The sequence below is a fragment of the Physeter macrocephalus genome, chromosome 2 (genome assembly GCF_002837175.3).
Source record: "Physeter macrocephalus isolate SW-GA chromosome 2, ASM283717v5, whole genome shotgun sequence".
Lineage (NCBI taxonomy): Eukaryota > Metazoa > Chordata > Mammalia > Artiodactyla > Physeteridae > Physeter > Physeter macrocephalus.
This window is the reverse complement of record NC_041215.1, coordinates 136,123,008-136,141,136: the sequence shown is the minus strand read 5'-3', so window position 1 is coordinate 136,141,136 and position 18,129 is coordinate 136,123,008. Positions and strand designations below refer to the sequence as shown.

Below are 18,129 nucleotides of genomic sequence, written 5' to 3'. Positions count from 1 at the left end.
TGAGTTATCTTATTACATTTTGAGCAACTCTTGACCTTTCAGAGGTTGTGTTTGCTTTCGAATATGCTTTGGGTCTCTCCTTGTTAAAACCATTACAGGCATCTTGGGTTGGCCAGTGATAACGGCCCATGGTAAGCTGCTCATTGTGCAGTGCTTTGTAGTTTATGTGCACCTTTCCTGTGCTGTTTCACCCTCGTGATAACTGGTGGGGGAAGTGGCGTTTTACAATGAGGACATCGAGGTAGTGACTGGATTGGACAGGCCACGCCCAGAGCCCAGGGCTGCTGGAGCGCTCTGGCTGCTTTCAGCTTTCTATACAAAAATAAGGTTACAAAACGTCCTGTAGCATGATCCCAGGCTCAGCCAGGGGAACAAGATGAGGTCGTCCCTCTGTAGAGCAGTGTGCCCCCAACGGGCCCCCCAGAAACACCACGGGATTCTGCTTATTATTTCCAATTCTGTGATGACAGATGCAGTCTGGCTGAGGGACTCTATGAAGGGCTGGGTTTGCTGGGTCTCACGTCTGGGTACCCTGGGTGTAAAATGCATACTTTTCCAGGTTTGAGCAGTCAGGCTGCTGCCCTGTGGCCAAGTCCAGCCTCCCGTCTTAGGAATGTGCATTCAGTTGGTTCTTTGCTGGGCTGAGGTTGATCGTCACATGATAACAACACTTCACTTCGGTCAAAGATGTTGAAAATGCATGATGAGCCTACTCAGGAAAACAAACTTTAAAATTCTTTTCAAGCCCTTATTTATATGTAAAGCAGGCCATTGGTATCGCTATAATTCCTTAGTAAAGCAGCTTTTAGGTCTTCCTGTGTAAATGCTGCCTCAGGATGATGTAAGATTCTGAAAATTTGCTTTTGAAGCTGTTTTGTCATGTTTGCTGGCCCTGCCCAGCCTGCACACATGGCCTTATCACCTCGTCAGTTCTGTCAGTGGGACCAGCCTCCCTACAAGTACCTCGGGAACGTTTCCAGCACACCCTTTCCCAGCGTGTTAGGAGGCAGGTTTCATTTCTGCTGAGGACTGGGACAGTGCAGTGTGGCATCGTGGAAGGAAAGAACCTCAGCATCTCAGAATTGGGAAGTAGAACAATTTATTCAATAAACATTTTCTTACAGCAAACAAGGCACCAGTCTGTGACCGTGTATCCCTAATCCCCAGACCGCTAGTGTCCTAGGGCTGCGAGAGGCTTGGCGCCGGGCTTCCCTGGACAGGCTCTCCCCGCCGCCGTCTCCGTGGGTCTGAGGGCCCCCATGGGCTGGAAACGGCCTCCACCTCCCCTCCCAGAGCTCACTCCTCCGTCCTTGGTGAGCCTGGCCTAAATGACCAAGACTCTATATTTTAAGGTCTGCCCTTTGTTTCTGTAGTTTTGTATAATCACATACAATAATTCTCAAAAGTCAGTTTTATATATATATATATATATATAAAATATATGTATTCCACCTGACAATATTATACAATAAATACTTCAATAAATTGCTGTGTGACACACTCATATTGAGAAAATGAAAGCTCTGTGGGTTTTTCAAGGGTAAAAGATGATAGCGTCTCTAAAATATCTGTGCCCACTGGATACAAAGTGAAATCCAGAAAAGGGCGTGGCCACACCATCCCTTATCAAAGAGCATGGGCAGGCAGGACAGCTGGCACTTCCTGGTAGGGCGGGTACGAGCCCTACTGAGAACTGTGCCAGGGCTGCCAAAGGGCACAGAGTGGTCGGTCTGTGTGCATTGCACCTGGGGTCCCCTGGCTGGGAGGGCAACGGCTGAGCCTGACTGTGGCGCTGGAAGCTTAGGGCTCCGGGGGATCAGCCAGGCCTGGCCACAGGCACCTGCTCATCCCAAGGCCAGCTAGAAGGTTACGGTGAGAGGTGACTGCAGCCACTGCTCCCTTCTCTCCCAGGCCTGAGAAGGGGGCAATGGCTTGCCAGACCAGCTTGGCCCCCAGGACATGTTATGGTAGCCCGTTCCTGTAGCCTGTTTTGCGTGTAGGGACAGAGGTTGGGTAACTTGCTCAGCAGGCAGCGGAGGCCCCGCATCTTGAAAGAAATTGCAGCAACTCCCAGACCCCCATCCCCACCGCTACCCGCATCCCATCACTGCTGCAGCAGCACAGGACTTGGGACCCGGTCTTCCCAGGACACCCATCTGAACTTGGGGCCACATTCCCACCCCCGCGGGGAAGATGCTTTCAAGAGCCCCAGAGCTGGACGGACCCAGCGGGGCTACGCTGCGGTTGGGCACCGAGAGCCTGTCAGCTCGTGGGAAGCGTCCGCTTCATCCGTGCAGATGGGCAGGCAGGGGTGTTCTAGCTCTTTCATCTGGTGGGTGGATCCGAGCAGTGAGCCAGGGCCGCAAGGGGGTGGGCAAGGGGCCCTCGCCCATGAGAGGGTCTGCGACGGAGGGGGAGGGTACAGCTCCTATGTGAAGGCTGGCTGAGTGTGCAAGTGACCCTGCACAAGTCACAAGTGAAAACAGCTCCAGTCTGTCACTGTCCCCCGTCAGCCCCCATCCAGTGTCGCTCCGGTGCCTGAGGCTGCTATGCCCAGGGGCCACAAGGAGAGGCTTGGGCCCCGTGGTCCCTGCAGGCCAAGCAGGGCCCTGAGGTCCACGGCAGGCTAAAGGCAGGGCTGGGAGAGGGGCAGGTGGGGACCAGGCAGGCTGGGCGGCCTTCGCCCTCCGTCCTGGCACTCCCAGCAGGCAGCCCGTGAGAACACTAAGAAAGATGGAAAAGGTGGGGCTGGGCCACAGCAATGAAGCTGAGGCTGCCGGGGCCACTGGGGCCAGGAGGGGCCCAGGTCTGCAGCTGGGGAGGGACAAAGCACGTGCTCCTGGGCACACTGAAACGTCTCCCCTTTAACTTAAGGTGGCATCCTGAAATCATTCCCAGTCTGGGACTGCCAGTTTGCATGTCACCTCCCCGGGCTGCCTGTAGCGGTGGCCAGTGTGGGCAGTTGGCGGGCTCCCTCCTGCGTGTGGCCTCCGCCACGGCCCCGAGATTGTTCGCACTCCTGCTCCATTTGCCCGGCGAGAGGGAGGGCCTGGGGTGGCCAGTCATACACCGAGGAGGACAGCACTGAAGTGGGAGCCACCGCGCACTGTGAGGGAGGAGCTGCTGGCATTGTCCAGGAAGACGGAGGTGTACTGCCCCGCCTGCGGGGAAGGTCAGCGTCAGCCTGGATGCCGCCGGCCTGCGGGTGCGCCGACCACACGCCATGCCCACCCCGCCCCGCCCACGGACAGGAGCGAGGGCCGGCAGGCCTTGCCCTCAAACCCAGCACCCCTGACGCCTGGTCTGGTGCTTCCTCCCCAGCTCCATCAGCCCCCTGCACCAATGGGCGGGCTCCCTGTCGTGCACGTGCAGGGGAGCCAGCCTCCGCTCAGGGCCAGAGTGGGCTTGAGCATCAAACAGTTCCCTCTGCTGCACTCGAAGCCTGAAAGCGTGCTGAACTCTCGTGTGAGGGTGCCCCTTCCCCCCACAGGCCTGGCCACTGACCCACTTGGTAGGGCCACGGTGGGACTGGTACTCTGGCCTGGCTACTCCGAATGTGGTCCAGACATCAGCAGGGTCACATCCCCAGATGTGACCTGGGAACTCCCAGAGACGCAGAATCTGGGCATTTGCATCTTAAGACCCCAGGCACGCTGTGTGCCATCTGAGTTCACGCGGCAGTGCCAGGGACCAGACCTCTAAACGCCTTCCAGCAACCATAGCCGCCTGCAGCCACAGCCTGGCCTCCAATCCTGGCTTTGCTGTGCGAGCTTGGGCAAATTACTTAAAACACTTCTGTGCCTTAGTTCCCTTATTTGTAAACAGGGGAATAATATTTTCTATCTTAAAGCGCTGTGAGTAATGGGTAATTTATGTTAAGTGCTCAGAACGGGCCTGGCCTAGTTAGTGCTATTTACATGTGAGCTTTATTCCACACATCTGTACCTAAATTTTTTCTTTTTTAGGAAATCTCATCTTTTCATCAGTTTCTCAAGCACTTGCCCAAATCCCCACAGTTCTAGAATGAGACTGTCAGTTGGGGTTTTGTGTAGGAAATAACTGCATCTGCTTCCCGAAGTCCCAGTGGGCCAGGGGGTCGTGATGTCATCCTGGGCAAAGAGCTGACCTCTGTCACTGCCCCCCCGTCCCCTTGCCCACTGAGTCCCTTCCGAAGGGCTCGTTACGGCCAGAAGCACCAGTCCTCAATATGGGACGCCTGGTAGGTCAGAAAACAGGAGACGGAGGAGCAGGGTGTCTGTCGAGGACAGGAGTCTGTGGGGCAGGGCCAGGTCTGGGGAAAGGAGACCTGGTCTTGGCCTGGCTCTGCCTGGACTAGCGGGAGTGCTCTGTGCCGCCCTGACCCTCGCCCGGGCCTGGAGGCTGACGGCACTGCACCCAGAGCTCCTGAGCACCCACGCACACCCCTCCCTGCCCAGTCACCCCCACGGCTGTGTCCAGGTGGTGGCCCCCCCATAGCTGAGCCTGCCCCACACACCTGCAGATACAGCACGCCGTTGACCGAGATGGTGAAGAACTCGCTGCTGCTCTCCAGCCCCATGACAGCCTCCAGGGAGCTGCGGCCAAAACAGAAAGAGGGTGGGCCTGAGACCCCTGCCCCAGAACCACCAACTTCACCCACAATGTGCTCACAATCACCGCAGCGCCCGACACCCAGCAAAGTGCCATGAGAATGGCTGTCTTAGCCAGGGCTTCTGGTGGAGGTGGCATCTGAACTGGGTCCCCAAGAGGAGTAAGGACAGGCTCCACGGGGCTGAAGGTGTGCCGTAAGGGCCGGGCAGCAAATCCTGGCTCTGATGGGAAGCGAGACACTGGCCGGTGCAGCCGCAGGTGCGGGGCTGGCAGCAGTGAAGCTGGGTTCAGGCCAATCGGTGCAGGGCTTTCCAAACCAGAGTGAGAAGATGTGAACTTCACCCATGCATGCCTTCCGCAACCGCTGCGGAGCACCTGCTCCCTGCCTGGGCTGTTCTGGGTGCTGAGGACACCGAAGGAGCAGCCCTGCCCTCCCGGACCAGCAAGCGACGGGAAGCTGGACAAGTTCACGGAGAAGGGCTGGGAGCGCGCCTGGGGGAGGGTCCGCACAGACTGGTCAGGACAGGCCTGGGGACGCGACGCTGGCGCCTCGGGTCGCCGGATGGGAGTCAGTCCCCTGCGGGGGGCGGGCAGAACAGGGGCTGGGGCGGGCCGGGCCCCCACGTCCCGGGTCGGGGTTCGGGGAGCGCGCGCAGGGGCGGGAGGAACGCCTGACGGTAGCCGGGGGAAGCCCCGAGGGAGGAGGCGGGCGCCCGGGCTGCGCGCCCTGCCCGCGCCCACTCACGCGTGGTGCTGGCACCGGGACTGGATGCAGATGAGCAGGCGCAGGCGGTCCCGGGGGCGCGGCGGCGCCCGTCTCGTCTGCTCGGCCAGCGCTGCCGGGGGAGGCGCGGGGGCGGTCACCACCGGGCGGCGGGAACCGAGCGCGGCGGGGCGCCCCCCCCAGGCCCCGCCCCAGCCCCGGGCCTCACCCACGTGCAGCGTGGCGGCGAGCGCGTAGAAGCCGGAGACGGGCGCCGTGTACTGGCCGCTGGTCAGGTTCAGGCCCGGGCCGCGGCGGAAGGCGCCCTCGGCGTCGGGCTGCGGGCGCACGGACGGTCACCCCGGGCCCGCCGCGCCCGCCCCGCCCCGGCCGCCCCGCCCCGGACTCACCACGTAGTAGACGCCGAGCTCGTGCAGCGCGCGCCGCTCCACCGACGCGTCCCGGCGCAGGCGGCAGTGGAAGGCGGCCTCGACGCGCGGCGCCCGCGGACCCGGGGCCAGGGGCGCAGCCCGCAGCGCCAGCACGTCCGCGCCCCCCGCCGCCTCCTCCTCGTCCTCCTCCTCGTCCTCCGCGGGGACGGCCGGCACCGCTGCGGGGCCGCGCGGGCGGGGCTCAGGCTCCGCGCACTCGCGTGTCCGCACCGCGCCTGGCACAAGAGCGAGCGGTGGCCGCGCCAGGACCGCCTCGCTCGCCCTTCCGTGTCCCTCCCGGACCCCTTCCCCAACCCGGGCGCTGCTGAGAGCGCGGGGGACCATTACCGGTTACCCCGGAACCGCGCGCCGGGCGCACGCAGTCGGGCCTGGCGGGTCTTCGGAAACTGCCTCCTGATCCTGCGGCTGCACCTGTTTCCTTTCACGCTTTGGCTACCGGGAAGCTCAGGGCTGATTCACCCAGGAATCACCTGCCTATCCTCCCGCTTCTTCCCCCTTCCCGCTGCCGTTTCTTCTCTGTTTACATTTTTGTTGTTATCAGGGAATGCAACAGTTTAAGCCAGACTGGTCATTTTTGAAAAGAAGCTGGGTATAAATAAATAATTTTGCAGCTATATTGCACATAATACGGAGGTTCTTCAGCCGCTGAAGCTGGTCTACTTAAATGAACAGTACATTAAATTGAAGGGGGAAAAACACTCAGTAGCTCTTCACAATGACATTAACTCTAGTCAGTAGCGTGAGCCGCGACTCAGCAGCTGGCCACAGTGCAGGGACACCGCCCTAGGTGCTAGAGCTCCGCTCAGCTCTGCAGCCTCCAGCTCAGCTGCCCCATCCTCCTCCTCCCTGTGCTGCCCCCAGACACCATCCTCCTTGCCCCATGAGGGCAGCCTCACGGGGGCTCTGAGGCCAGCGGCAGAGATCTGTCAGGAGAAGAGGCGGGGGCACAGGTGATCAAGGGGTAGAAGGGGGCCTGTGTTACCGGGGTGAGCCCCTGATCTCCCTGGTGTCACTGCGGGGATCAGAGGAGCACTTTGCAAGCTTAAGGGGCCCTGACCCCTCCCTGACAGTCCCCACCTGGGGGGCACGGGCTTAGATCTCTCAGCCTTTGCTAGGCTCACCGGACTCCCAGGTGGGGCATGGATGCTCGTGCCCAGGCACCTAGTGAACACCGAGTGGCCAAGTCCACCTTCCTCTGTGAGGCCACCTCCTCACCACCCTCCTCCCACCTCCCCCGCAAGCTCCTGACCCACGGCCTTGACCCAGGCAAGCACCAGAGCAGAAGCCTCCTTGGGATACCGGTCAACAGACAAAGGTCTAGCCCACCTCAGCTCCTCCAGGATGCCCTCCCCGGCCCCGCTCACACCGGGGGTGGGGTGGGTGCCCCTCCCTACCTTTCAGAAGCAACTGGAACTCTTTCAGCAGGACCTCCGGTGGGGTGATGGGGCCCGGGGGGCCCTGGGGCCCGGGGGGCCCTGGGGGACCTGGCAGGCCGAGCTGAAAGAGAAGCTTGATGGTGAAGACATCTGAACAGGCAGGCTGGGGACCGCGGGTGCCCCCTCTGCAAGCTCTTGCCACCGAGCCTGGCAAGGGGGTGGGGGGGCTCCTGCTTGGACCCCTGAGGTGGAGGTCAGCCTCCAGGGCCTCCGATTCCCCTGAAGAGGCAGTGAAAGCTGCAGGCACAGGGCCTCAGGGTGGTGGTGCCCCTGGGGGCAGGGCTGGGGGGAGGAAAGTGCTCGAGTGGGTAGGCAGAAGGCTGCAGCCCAGCCCTGGGGCTGGATTTCCTGATGGCGGGAAAAGGGGAGGCAGGGGCGCGCCAGGCCGCTCTCGACTCTCAGGTCTCTGTCGCGGCACCAGTTGGCAAGTCCGGCCTGTGCCTGGCCCAGCACCGGGGCCTGGGGTCCGCAAGGAGCCCTCGCTGGGCGGGGCTGGGAGCCGCCCGGGAGCAAGGGAGTCCCCTGCAGGGAGGAGCCTGGGGGAGCCCCCAGCTCAGCGTCGGGGGTGACGGCTCAGGCCACGGTGACAGCCCAGCAGCCCGGCTGCCTCAGGCTCAGAGCCCGGCACCCGGTCACTGGGTCAGACGTGGGGCAGGGTGAGGCCCCGCTGCCTCAGCGTGGGCAGCACAGCCGTGACCGGAGCGCCTCACCCCAGGGGACACAGCCCTCTCTGGGGCTCAGGGCAAGAGTCAGCCATCAGGACCAGGTGCCAGGCCCCTGGCCAGGCTGAATGAGGGTGGGGGCCAGCAGCTACCAGGGCCCCCATGTGCCCCAGCCACCAGGAACCAGACTGTGTCACCCCAGCCCACCTGTAGGCCCCTCCAGCTTGGTCCCTGACTGCCCTACCAGGCCAGCCCAGGCCTCCCGTGCCAGGATGCAGAGGGGAGAGAAAGGGGGGAGCCAGTGAGGCCGCCTGGCGTTCTAGGGGTGCGGGGTAAATGGTTGGAACAGACCCCAAACTCAGGGTCACTAGGCCCCAGCTTGACACTTCTGTGCCCTCTGGCCCGAGGCTGAGGGTCTGTGCTTGTTGGAAATGCTCAGGGTGTCCAGTGGGAGCCAGTGAGGGGTGTGGGGTGGTGGCGGAGGACTGGGGATTTGGGGAGAGGCCCGTGGGTGGAGGCTCACACACACACACATACACACACACCCAGGACACACACACACACACCCAGGACACACACACACACACTCAGGGGACACACACCCAGGGGACACACACCCAGGGGACACACACACACACACACCCAGGACACACACACACACCCAGGACACACACACACACACCCAGGGGACACACACACACACCCAGGGGACGGACACACACACACACACACACACACCACACACACACCCACACCCACACCCAGAGGACACACACACACACACACACCCAGGACACACACACACACACCCAGGGGACACACACACACACCCAGGACACACACACACACAGGGGACGGACACACACACACACACCCAGGGGACACACACACACCCACACCCACACCCAGAGGACACACACACACACACACACCCAGGACACACATACACCCAGGACAAACACACACACACAGGACACACACACACCCAGGGGACACACCCACACACCCACACACCCAGGACACACACACACACCCAGGACACACACACACACACCCAGGACACACACACACACACCACACACACACACCCACACACCGCTGGCTGGGGCTCCAGCGCTCACCTTCAACTTCTTGGCTTTGCCTCTGCTGCCCTTCTTGCTGTTGACGCCCTTGTCACTCTGCCTAACGAAGAGCATCCAGGCATCTCGGGGGTCGACGCCGTGCACTTGCCCCACGGTGGGCTCCTGGAACACAACAGCCATCAGCTGGCCTGCCTCCCCCGGACGCTTTGCAGGAGGTCCATGTGCAGGACTGGCCTCCGGCACCCTCGGGCCCCCGCCACTGCGCCCTCCAAGACAGCACAGCCCCGGCCCCCGGCCCCGCGGAGGACGACCCCTGGGGAACAGGCCACTCCACAGCCTGGACTTTGCGGGAGAAGAGGCCCCTGGGCATGGGTGGAGGAAGACGGGGTGCAGAGCTTCAGAGCAGGTGGGACTCGGGCTCTGCTGGGCCACCGGGCCTCAGGACACACACCCAGGGGACACACACACACACCCACACACCGCTGGCTGGGGCTCCAGCGCTCACCTTCAACTTCTTGGCTTTGCCTCTGCTGCCCTTCTTGCTGTTGACGCCCTTGTCACTCTGCCTAACGAAGAGCATCCAGGCATCTCGGGGGTCGACGCCGTGCACTTGCCCCACGGTGGGCTCCTGGAACACAACAGCCATCAGCTGGCCTGCCTCCCCCGGACGCTTTGCAGGAGGTCCATGTGCAGGACTGGCCTCCGGCACCCTCGGGCCCCCGCCACTGCGCCCTCCAAGACAGCACAGCCCCGGCCCCCGGCCCCGCGGAGGACGACCCCTGGGGAACAGGCCACTCCACAGCCTGGACTTTGCGGGAGAAGAGGCCCCTGGGCATGGGTGGAGGAAGACGGGGTGCAGAGCTTCAGAGCAGGTGGGACTCGGGCTCTGCTGGGCCACCGGGCCTGTCCCAGCCTCCGTCCGGGAGCTGCAGTGGATGCACCTCCTGGGAGTCAGAGGATCAGGCCCCGCCGGCATCCACGGGTGCTCAGGCAGGGGCCCCCGACCGCCAGCAGACCCCCCGGCCAAGCCCGATGGTCCGGAGTTCCAGGGAGGCCAATTTCAGCCCTCAGGGATGTTGAGGCCTACAGTCCAGTGCTGGTGTGGGGACCGGGGTCGGGGGGTGTCCAGCACTGAGATATCATGACTCCAGGTGCCTGCACGGCATGTGCCACCACTCATCTGCCTCAGGACTTCTGAGACACGTGACCTAAGCAAGGACAGTGGTGGTTCCAGAAATGGCCATTCCCCTTCATAGTGCATTCGGACTAGTCCTGACATGGAGGAGAGTTCCAGGAGGTACCTTGCAGGGAGAGGCCCTTGGCTCTCTGGGCAGTGGGCCTCGCACAGTCTGAGCTCCAGGCAGGGCTGCCAGCTGGGATGGCAATTGGCTCAAGAGGGCTTAGGTGAGGTCATGGGCGCCGACTCCGGTGACTGATGGAAGGACCCTGGGATCTTGGAGCCACCAGGCCCTTTCGTCAGAGGCAGACCCAGTGGTCTGGCAGCCCCTCTGCAAGGATCCGGGGCCTCCCATCAGGAGCCAGTATGCTGTGATGGGGACGGGGCTTCTGTGATGGAGGAGCCTGGCTGGGACGGAGAGGCCTCGGAAAGGCCTCAGAGTGCCTGGGGCTTCCCCACCTCTCCCTGGGTGCTGGGCCCCGCAAGGCGCCCCCCGACTGGTTCCTCTCCACGGACACCAGGACCTGTGGCCTCACTTCACGCTGCCCTCAGTGGAAACACGTGTCAGGAGGAGCCTACATGGGCTGGATGGTGTGTGTGCCACACTGGCCCTCCCAGCTGGACCAGTAGCCTGTGGGAGGACTCAGACCCCAGTTTGCTTTGGGGAACTGAAACAGGTGAGACCACGTTGGTCTGGGGGTCTGGGAGACGGGCCTGCGGCAGGATGGGTGGGTATCTGGCAACTGCCCTGGCCGACTGAAGTCTCCGGCCTCCAGGGGCTCTCAGAAAGGAGCCTCCGTGGACCCAAGGAGGGTCCAAGGCCAGAGCCCCACCTGGAAGCACGTGACGCCCCCTCTGCTTCCCGGCCACCACAGCCCGACATCTGGCAACCCTGCCCCCCAGGGGTTGTGGTTGGCTGGCTGGGTAGGGTTTGCCTTCAGTCCATGGGAAGTGGGGAGGCCCCTCCCAGGGGGCAGGCGGGGCTGGCTGCCGCCTCCACCTGTCTTTAATGGGGGTGTCCTTCAGCGGGGGCATCACGGTTCCCAGAGTGATGCTGAGAGCAGAGGTGCAGGCTTGAGGCCCCCGCAAGGCTGCCCTTTGCACTGCTCACAGATATCTTCAGAAAAAAGAAACTCAAAGCTCCTTCCCCGACAGCCCTCACCTCCCTGTCTGAGAGGCCCCACCCACACTGAGGGCCCCTCTGAAGGCCCCAATTCCCCAGCCTCCTCCAACCTGAGCACCCTTTGTGTAGCAAGGGAAGGAAGAAGCAGGCAGAGCTAAGCATCACCGGCCTCGGCCAGAAATCACACGTCACTGGGGGCCCGGCACCCCACGCCTTTCTCCCCTGCACCCTCCCCAACCGGCAGGAAGGCAGTTTTTGTTTGCCAGAGAGACTTGCACCAAACAGATCGGGGGCAGGGGTGGGGTGCGGTGGTGGTCAGTAACTTGCTCACACTTTTACAAATACGTTCTTCCCAATTTCAGGAGAATGAAGTTATTTACACTTTACTCACTTCCCGACGTAGAAGTCCCCAGAGAAAAGGCATGTCCCCCGGTCTGCTAGAACTTTGCTTCAATGCCAAAGAACTACCCAAAAAGCCAAGGTCAAGCCTGGCCTTAAGGCGCCAGTCTGTGCAGTGGGGCGGCGTCCAGACCTCCTGGGCCTCCCCCGCAAGCTAAGCGTTTTTCTGCCCACTTTACAAAGGAGGACAGCCAAGCCAGCCCAGGTCCCCGCTCGCGGCGCCGCGCTCCCCACCGGCCCGGAAGCAAGCGCCCTCCGCCTCCGGGGCGCCCTGGAGCTCAGGAGGTGCAGCCTCCGGGTGGGGAAACTGAGGTCCGGAGGTCTCTGGGGCGCTGGGGCCCGGGCGAGTAGTCGGGCGGCGTCTTACCTGCGGGCGGGCGTCCGACCCCGCAGGCAGCTCGTTCCCGGGTGGCGGCTCCTCGCAGGCGCGGCTCCCCGAGGGCGCGCCGGGCTCCGGGGAGCCGAGGCCCGCGGCGGCGGCCAGCAGGCCCGCGTACGCGAGCATCAGGGCTCCGGCAGGGCAACAGGCGGGGGCCATGCGGGCGGCGGGTCCCTCTCTCCTCCGAGCGCTGCGTCTGGGACTCGCCCTCTGGCTCCGCGCCTTATATCGCGCTTGAATCCCCCGCGTCGCCCGGAGAGCGCGCGTCACCGCCGGCGCCCCCTCCCGGCTCCCGCGCGCGCTGCAGCCGCGGGGGCGGCGGGGTGGCGGTGCGGGGAGGGAAGGGGGCGCTGCGGGGCGGGGCACGCGTTAGGAAAGGTGGCGCGGGGTCGAGGAAGGCAGTTCAGGGGAGGCAGGGGGCTCGGGGAGCGCTGGCTGGCGGTGGCCTGAGCGCCCCCTCCTGTCGAGCGCGTTTCCGCCCCAACTCGGGGCTCCCGTTCTCTCCTGCGCTCTGTCCCGCGCTTCTGCTTGGAGGGGAGCCCGGACGCCCCTTCTCCCGACCCGGGGCATCCCTTCTCCCCTCCCTATCCCGCGCGTCTTCTGCGGGGACCTCGAGACGCCTCCTCCCCATTCTCCCGGCCGCGCCCTGCGTGTTAGATTGAGCACATCGGAGCGCGAAGACCGCCAGGGTCCCTCCTTGGAGCCCCTTTCCCAGGCGGCGGCCCCTCCCTTCCGAGGCAGCCTTCTCCCCAATGCTGGGGCGCCCTGAGGTCAGGGATGGGCTCTTCCTCCCCAGCAGGGCGCACCTGCAGGGGCCTCCGGGGGCGGGGGTGGGGCACGGAGCAAATCTGCAGCCGGGGACAGGCGCCCTGCACTGAAGCGGGCGCCCTGAGGCCTGGACTGGGAGGATTGAGCCCAATGTCGACCTGGGGGCCGCGGGGGCGGGGCGGGGGGCCGATCCAACCCGGGTCCAGATTACCCGCAGCCCACCAGGATCAGCGCAGGGCACGCCGCGGGCACAGGTGGACCAGGCCCTGCAGGCCTGGGGTCCAGGCTCCTCCCTGAAAAGAGCAGCCCCTTCTCTCTTCCCCGGGCTGTTTGTTCTATCACCTGCGCGTCGCCTCTCCACCCCTACCGTCCACTCCGCCCACACCCCGCCCCGACTGCCTGCCGAGGCTGGCACTCCAGGCTCTCCTGTGTCCCTCCCCGAGGTGCCTGAACCTGGTGGGTAAACGGTGCATTTTATTCAGGGGGTTCAAGGGAAGGGCACAGCTGAGAAGTGCACCTTACAAGGGCCTGCCACCCTCACAAGGGATGATTTCCACCTCTTCTGAAAAGAGGGGGGAACTCTCCCCCTGTCCTGTTTCAGAGGGTGGCTCCACCAACTTCAGCAAGTGCAGCCAGGGCCTGGGGGAGGGGCTGGGGGTCATCCTCAGTCAGGGCCCCACCGCATCACCTGCGGTCTCCGCCACCCCTGCACTGTTTCCAGGGGACAGGAAACACTTAATACTTTAGAAAAAGCCTGGTATTAGATGTTAATTTTTCCCTGTGATTCTGCCGCTTTTCCTGTAGGATGGGGGATGGTGGTAGTTTTGGGGGGGTTAAAGAGAAAAATACCCTTCCCATCCTGAGAATGTGTCCCCGCCAGGGTGTGTCCTGCAGACTTACTCTATGAGACTTACTGAAAGGCAAATTAGAACTGCAAAGGAGTTCTGTCTTTATCTTTATACAATTTTGGGGGAAAATTATCGCTGGAATGAAAAAACTGAACTTCCTATAGAAATTGCAGCTCTCCAAGAGGATACTTGAGAACTACTGGCTTTTATAATACATACTCAATAAACTATATGAACTTATTCCATCAGCAACCATTTGTTACAAATAAGGCCATTTGCTCCAAAATTTGTAGACGGTGTTGTCAGAAGGTTCTCAAAGAATTCAGGATTTCTTGGGTGGCTTCTCATTTCTGGTCCCACAAGGAACATCTGTTAGGAAGCCGGGCATTGGAACTTTGTAATGACATGTGTGTGTGTGCCGGGCGTGTGCTTCAGCGTTAGGTATTAAAATTTTGTTCACTTTCATTTTGTGGGGGTGACTTCATCTGGGACCATGGGATGCCGAGTGTGGGGTGTTTTCGCCGTTGAAACCCACAGTCCGCTGGCAGAGGGGCTTCTGTCCTCAGGAGATGCAGCTCTGTGAACGTACCTTCATGTTTCTGAAAAAGCTTGTCCACATCCAGCACCTCATTCACTTCTTATTGGTCAGCCCAGCGAGATGAAGGTTCGCTAGGGACTCACAGCCTGGGCTCGGGGCTGGGGCCGGGCTGGGCCCCCTTGCCCCCTGGGCATGGTCCCGTCTTCACAGCCACGTTTTGCCCATCAGGGTCCTGCCTATTCTTGCTGATGAACTCAAAGGTTATTGAAAATACAGCTCTGTCTTTTCCCTGAGACAGGAACCCCTTAGGTGTGGGGTTCCCTACGGGGGTCTGGCTGTGAGGGAAGCCCAGGGAAACGCGTGCGGCTGCCCCTCTTGAACCAGGGAGCTCATCACGAGCTTTCCCTTCCTGGGGGGATGGAAGTCCAGGGGGGCAGCCCGATGATGTGGTGGGAAAGGGGCTCCACCTGGGCTCCGCCCCTCACCTGAGGGTGGCCAGCCTGTCCTCGAGCTCCTGGGAGTCTCAGCTTTCTCGGCTGAGAGCTGGCATTAACGCACGTGTCCTCAGGGCCTGCTCTAGGAGGAGCTGAGTCCGTGGCGGGTCCTGTGTGGAGCCACGAGCGAGGCCTGCTTGCCTTCCAGGCTGCCTGAGCAGTGAGGGTCATCACATCACATCATGCGGGGGGCGGGGGGTAGGTGCCCTCAGACCTACCTGAAGACAGAGGCCCTGGGCCGTGGAGGCCATGGCAGAGCATGGTCAGAGCCCAGGTCACAGCCAGCCGCGTGTCTGCTCAGCAAACCCGGTCCTCACACGGCCCTCTGAGGCTTTGGAGGAGGCACACCTCAGGGCCTTTAGGCACTCATCCCTCGGAGCCTCAGTTTGCTGCTCTGTACAATGGGCACAACAACAGCTGCCGGCCCCGAGCCCTCGCCTGGGACGCTTTCATTAGGGAGGTGTAAGGTGACGGGTGATGATCCCCCCTAGCATGGAGGCCGGCCACGTGGGGACTCCGCTTCTGGGCTGCTGGCCTGTATCCAGTCCACAGCAGGTGAGGCAGGCTGCTCTCGGGACCAGATACCTTTAGTCCCAACCTACACCCTGGGAAGGTGAGGCTCAGGCTCTGTCACCTTTGGCAACATGGAGGACGTGTGGGGAGGGAGGGACCAGATTTGGGTCACGTGATCCTTAAGATGGTCTTGTGATATCATTTCCAACTCACAGTAGGGAGTCCCCGTCCTCACAAGGCCAGCATTGAGGACAGGAGCTGTTGCCATGTGAAAAACAGTTATTTTCCCAAACAGTGAACAATCCCCATGATGTCATAGGCCTGCCAGAGGGCCCAAATCAAATCCGTTCTGGTGCTGTGCAGCCTCCAGTAACCCTCTCCGGAGGTGATGACACAGCCCGGCCGTGGGGCAGGAGAGCGCAGAGGGCTGGGGCCTTCAGGTGGGGCTCCCTGCAGGTTTCTGGGGTTGCATTCCAAAAACGGCCTCTACTCAGAGGAGGGGGGAGCTTAGCAAAGCATCACGCAGCTCAAGGACCACCACAAACAAGGCTCTGATGGCCCTGGGGGCCCCTTCCACTGCAGCAGCATCCCGTGGGCTCAGCAGTGAGGGTGGCATCTGAGGGTGAGTTAACGGATCCCAGGGAGGAGGGACTGGATGGAGTGGCCGCAGGAGGGGGCGGGCGGGGCTCGAGGTGGCCTCCCCCACGCGCCTTCACGCCTGGCTGAAATCTAATCCTCATTCTTGGGCCCTCATGTCACGGCCTCAGCCCTGGCTTCCCAGCGGCCTGATGCCGTCAAGCTGTTCCCACTCTTCTCTCTTCCTCCAAAGGAAGGACCTTTACAGATGAAGTCATGGGAATCAAAGCTCCCTCCACCCCCCAAAACAATGGGAGCCTTGTTGTGTGGCCTCCCGGTATACAGGCGGGCAACCTTTGCTGTCCGTCGGAGCCTTCCCAGCATGACATCATCTAATTCTCAAATCACGTGATTGTCCCCACTGCACAGACGAGGAAACTGAGGCTAGGTCTTGGGATTGGCCTGAGGTCACGGAGCCACCAAATGAAAACTCGTCCAGATCCGGCCCCCGCAACTTGAGGTCAGTAGCTCTGAAGGCCACAGATTCAATTCAACTCAAGGAATGTTGACTCAGTTCCTGCTGCGTGCCAAGCACAGGGACAAGTGCTGGGAACCTGCGTGTACTTCCTGGATGGGACCGTGGGCAACCTCAGGTCTAATGCTCAGGGGAAGCATTCCTTCTCACCTCTCACCAAGAGGGTCTCTTGGGTTATTTTCTGCTAATTGTTTCCATGTTTTCAAGAGATTCATTTCAAAATTAGGCCTCAGCCCACCTCTCAGCTTTATGCAAGATGGTAGGCTCTCGATGGCCCTGTTTGCCATTGTGGGAAGAAGCACATTCTTAAATGTGATCGTGACCAAGATAATTCCTAGGACAGTCTATCAGCTTTGAGGACATCACATTGCCTCCTAGGGTGTTCCTGCCAAACAGGCAATTACCTTCTCCATGAAGAGTCTCACCACAGTCCACTCCATTCGTCAATCAATCCGCTTCATGCCCGGCTGTTCTCCTATGTACCTGGTCCTGCACACATAGCAACGGCAGCTACGCTTCAGCCTGAGTGTCCAGCTCCGTGCTGGGCGCTGGGAATCAAAGACGAATGACACAGCCCTGGAGGAGTGGACATCCTTACGCTGTATGTGGCTGAGACCACCCCGTTCTTCAGTCGCTACCAGAATCCAGGTCAATACGCATACTTTCCACTGGGCCAACTGGTCAACCAGCCAACTGGTGCAGTGGTCTAAATTGACTACAGTGAACTGTCATTTGACTAGTCCATTTAATTACAAATGTCAACTGGCTGAGTCCAGCAATCCCTGTCCCTGCCTGGTGCAGGGAAGATGCTCAAAAATGAAATGGTCTTGTCTAGGAGGTACTGGAAAATCCAAGTCCAGTGGAAATGGCTAGAAGCATCCCCAGACGCTGGCTCATCTGGGGACCAAAGGGAGCTTCGCCCGGCTCAGCTGTGCTGGGTCCGGCTGCTGAGAGGACTGTGATCACTGCAGGCAGGCTCTGCTGGAGGTGTCTCAGTTTACCCAGCGTGGTCTGAGGGAAAGACAACATGCACCCACCCGGCACACACGAGTATTCTGGAGCGGGCCAGGTGGTCACCTGCCGTGGGTCTGAGAGTGGTGGGCCTTTGCACGTGTTCCCAGGTTACCGGTTCCCTTTTCTAGATTCCGCACTAGCCCCAAACCTTCTGAGGAGCCTTGTTTTCCGGGGGCTTTGAAAAGGGGTGTGGAGGCCTGGATTCTCCATGACCATCCTTGCTTGAATCAGTACACGAGTGTCCATTTTACATGAGAATCTCTTGTGCTTGATTGTGTGCTGGAGATCTTGTTTGCCCTGTCCTGGTGCCCTGTCCACCCCTCTCCACCTGCTCTCTGCCCCTGCAGGCTGGCCACTACACACTGTGTCAGTGGCCTGTCTTTCCTCTGATTCTGGTTGGGTTTGGCCAGTGGGAGGCACTGGGGCAGCAGCAGTGGCTGCGTTCCTCTAGCAAAGGCCCCAGCTCCTCGGCAGCCCTTTCCCTCTAGCTCCCTTTCTGGGGTCTGCATCTCCTCTGCTCCGCCCTGGAGGCCGAGGGGTGGTGGCAGCTCCCCACCGTTGGTAGCCCTGGGAGCTCCTCGAGCCCTTGCTGGGTCCCCCTCAGCTGGCCCGCACCTCGGAGATAGCTCCTCATTAAACTCTTCTCCATCACTCAACTGGAGGGGCCCGATTCCAGCTCAGCTGATCAGACGAAGGGTGGTTTGGCGCCCCAAAGTTGAGGACAAGGCCCTGGAGTGGGCTATGCTCCCCCAGCCCAAGTACTGCCCCCCAGTGCCGTGAGGGCGAGTGGGGAAGAAAGCAGGCCTCCTCCCAGAACACCACCGTTTCAACTACCCATTT

The 18,129-nt window shown here is 61.3% G+C and overlaps 1 protein-coding gene across 4 annotated transcripts; it reads right to left on the bottom strand.

Moving 5' to 3' along the window:
* Positions 1-70: 70 nt before the first annotated feature.
* ERFE (erythroferrone) lies at positions 71-18,057 on the bottom strand. Of its 4 annotated transcripts, XM_024124635.3 has the most exons (8): positions 11,992-18,057; positions 9,431-9,553; positions 7,140-7,242; positions 5,704-5,960; positions 5,523-5,631; positions 5,336-5,426; positions 4,496-4,574; positions 2,961-3,161 (listed from the first exon to the last, which is right to left on the bottom strand). In XM_024124635.3, exons 1-8 carry the CDS (start codon positions 12,160-12,162, stop codon positions 3,063-3,065), a joined length of 1,032 nt encoding a protein of 343 aa, XP_023980403.1. In that variant the 5' UTR covers positions 12,163-18,057; the 3' UTR covers positions 2,961-3,062. The 4 variants fall into 4 exon arrangements, with proteins under 4 accessions (XP_054946880.1, XP_028338910.2, XP_023980403.1 ...); XM_028483109.2 differs by lacking the exons at positions 9,431-9,553; positions 11,992-18,057 and adding an exon at positions 8,965-9,342 and having other exon boundaries at positions 2,837-3,161; positions 5,527-5,631; XM_028483114.2 differs by lacking the exons at positions 9,431-9,553; positions 11,992-18,057 and adding an exon at positions 8,965-9,342.
* Positions 18,058-18,129: the final 72 nt, after the last annotated feature.

What these genes read in the sequence shown, in the direction of transcription:
- ERFE (XM_024124635.3), bottom strand. Translation starts at nt 12,162, where the DNA reads ATGGCCCCCGCCTGTTGCCCTGCCGGAGCCCTGATGCTCGCGTACGCG. An exon ending in GGTCGGACGCCCGCCCGCAG is followed by an intron (nt 9,554 to 11,991) that starts GTAAGACGCCGC and finishes GTTGTGTTCCAG; the next exon opens with GAGCCCACCGTGGGGCAAGT. An exon ending in GCAAAGCCAAGAAGTTGAAG is followed by an intron (nt 7,243 to 9,430) that starts GTGAGCGCTGGA and finishes CTTCTCTTTCAG; the next exon opens with CTCGGCCTGCCAGGTCCCCC.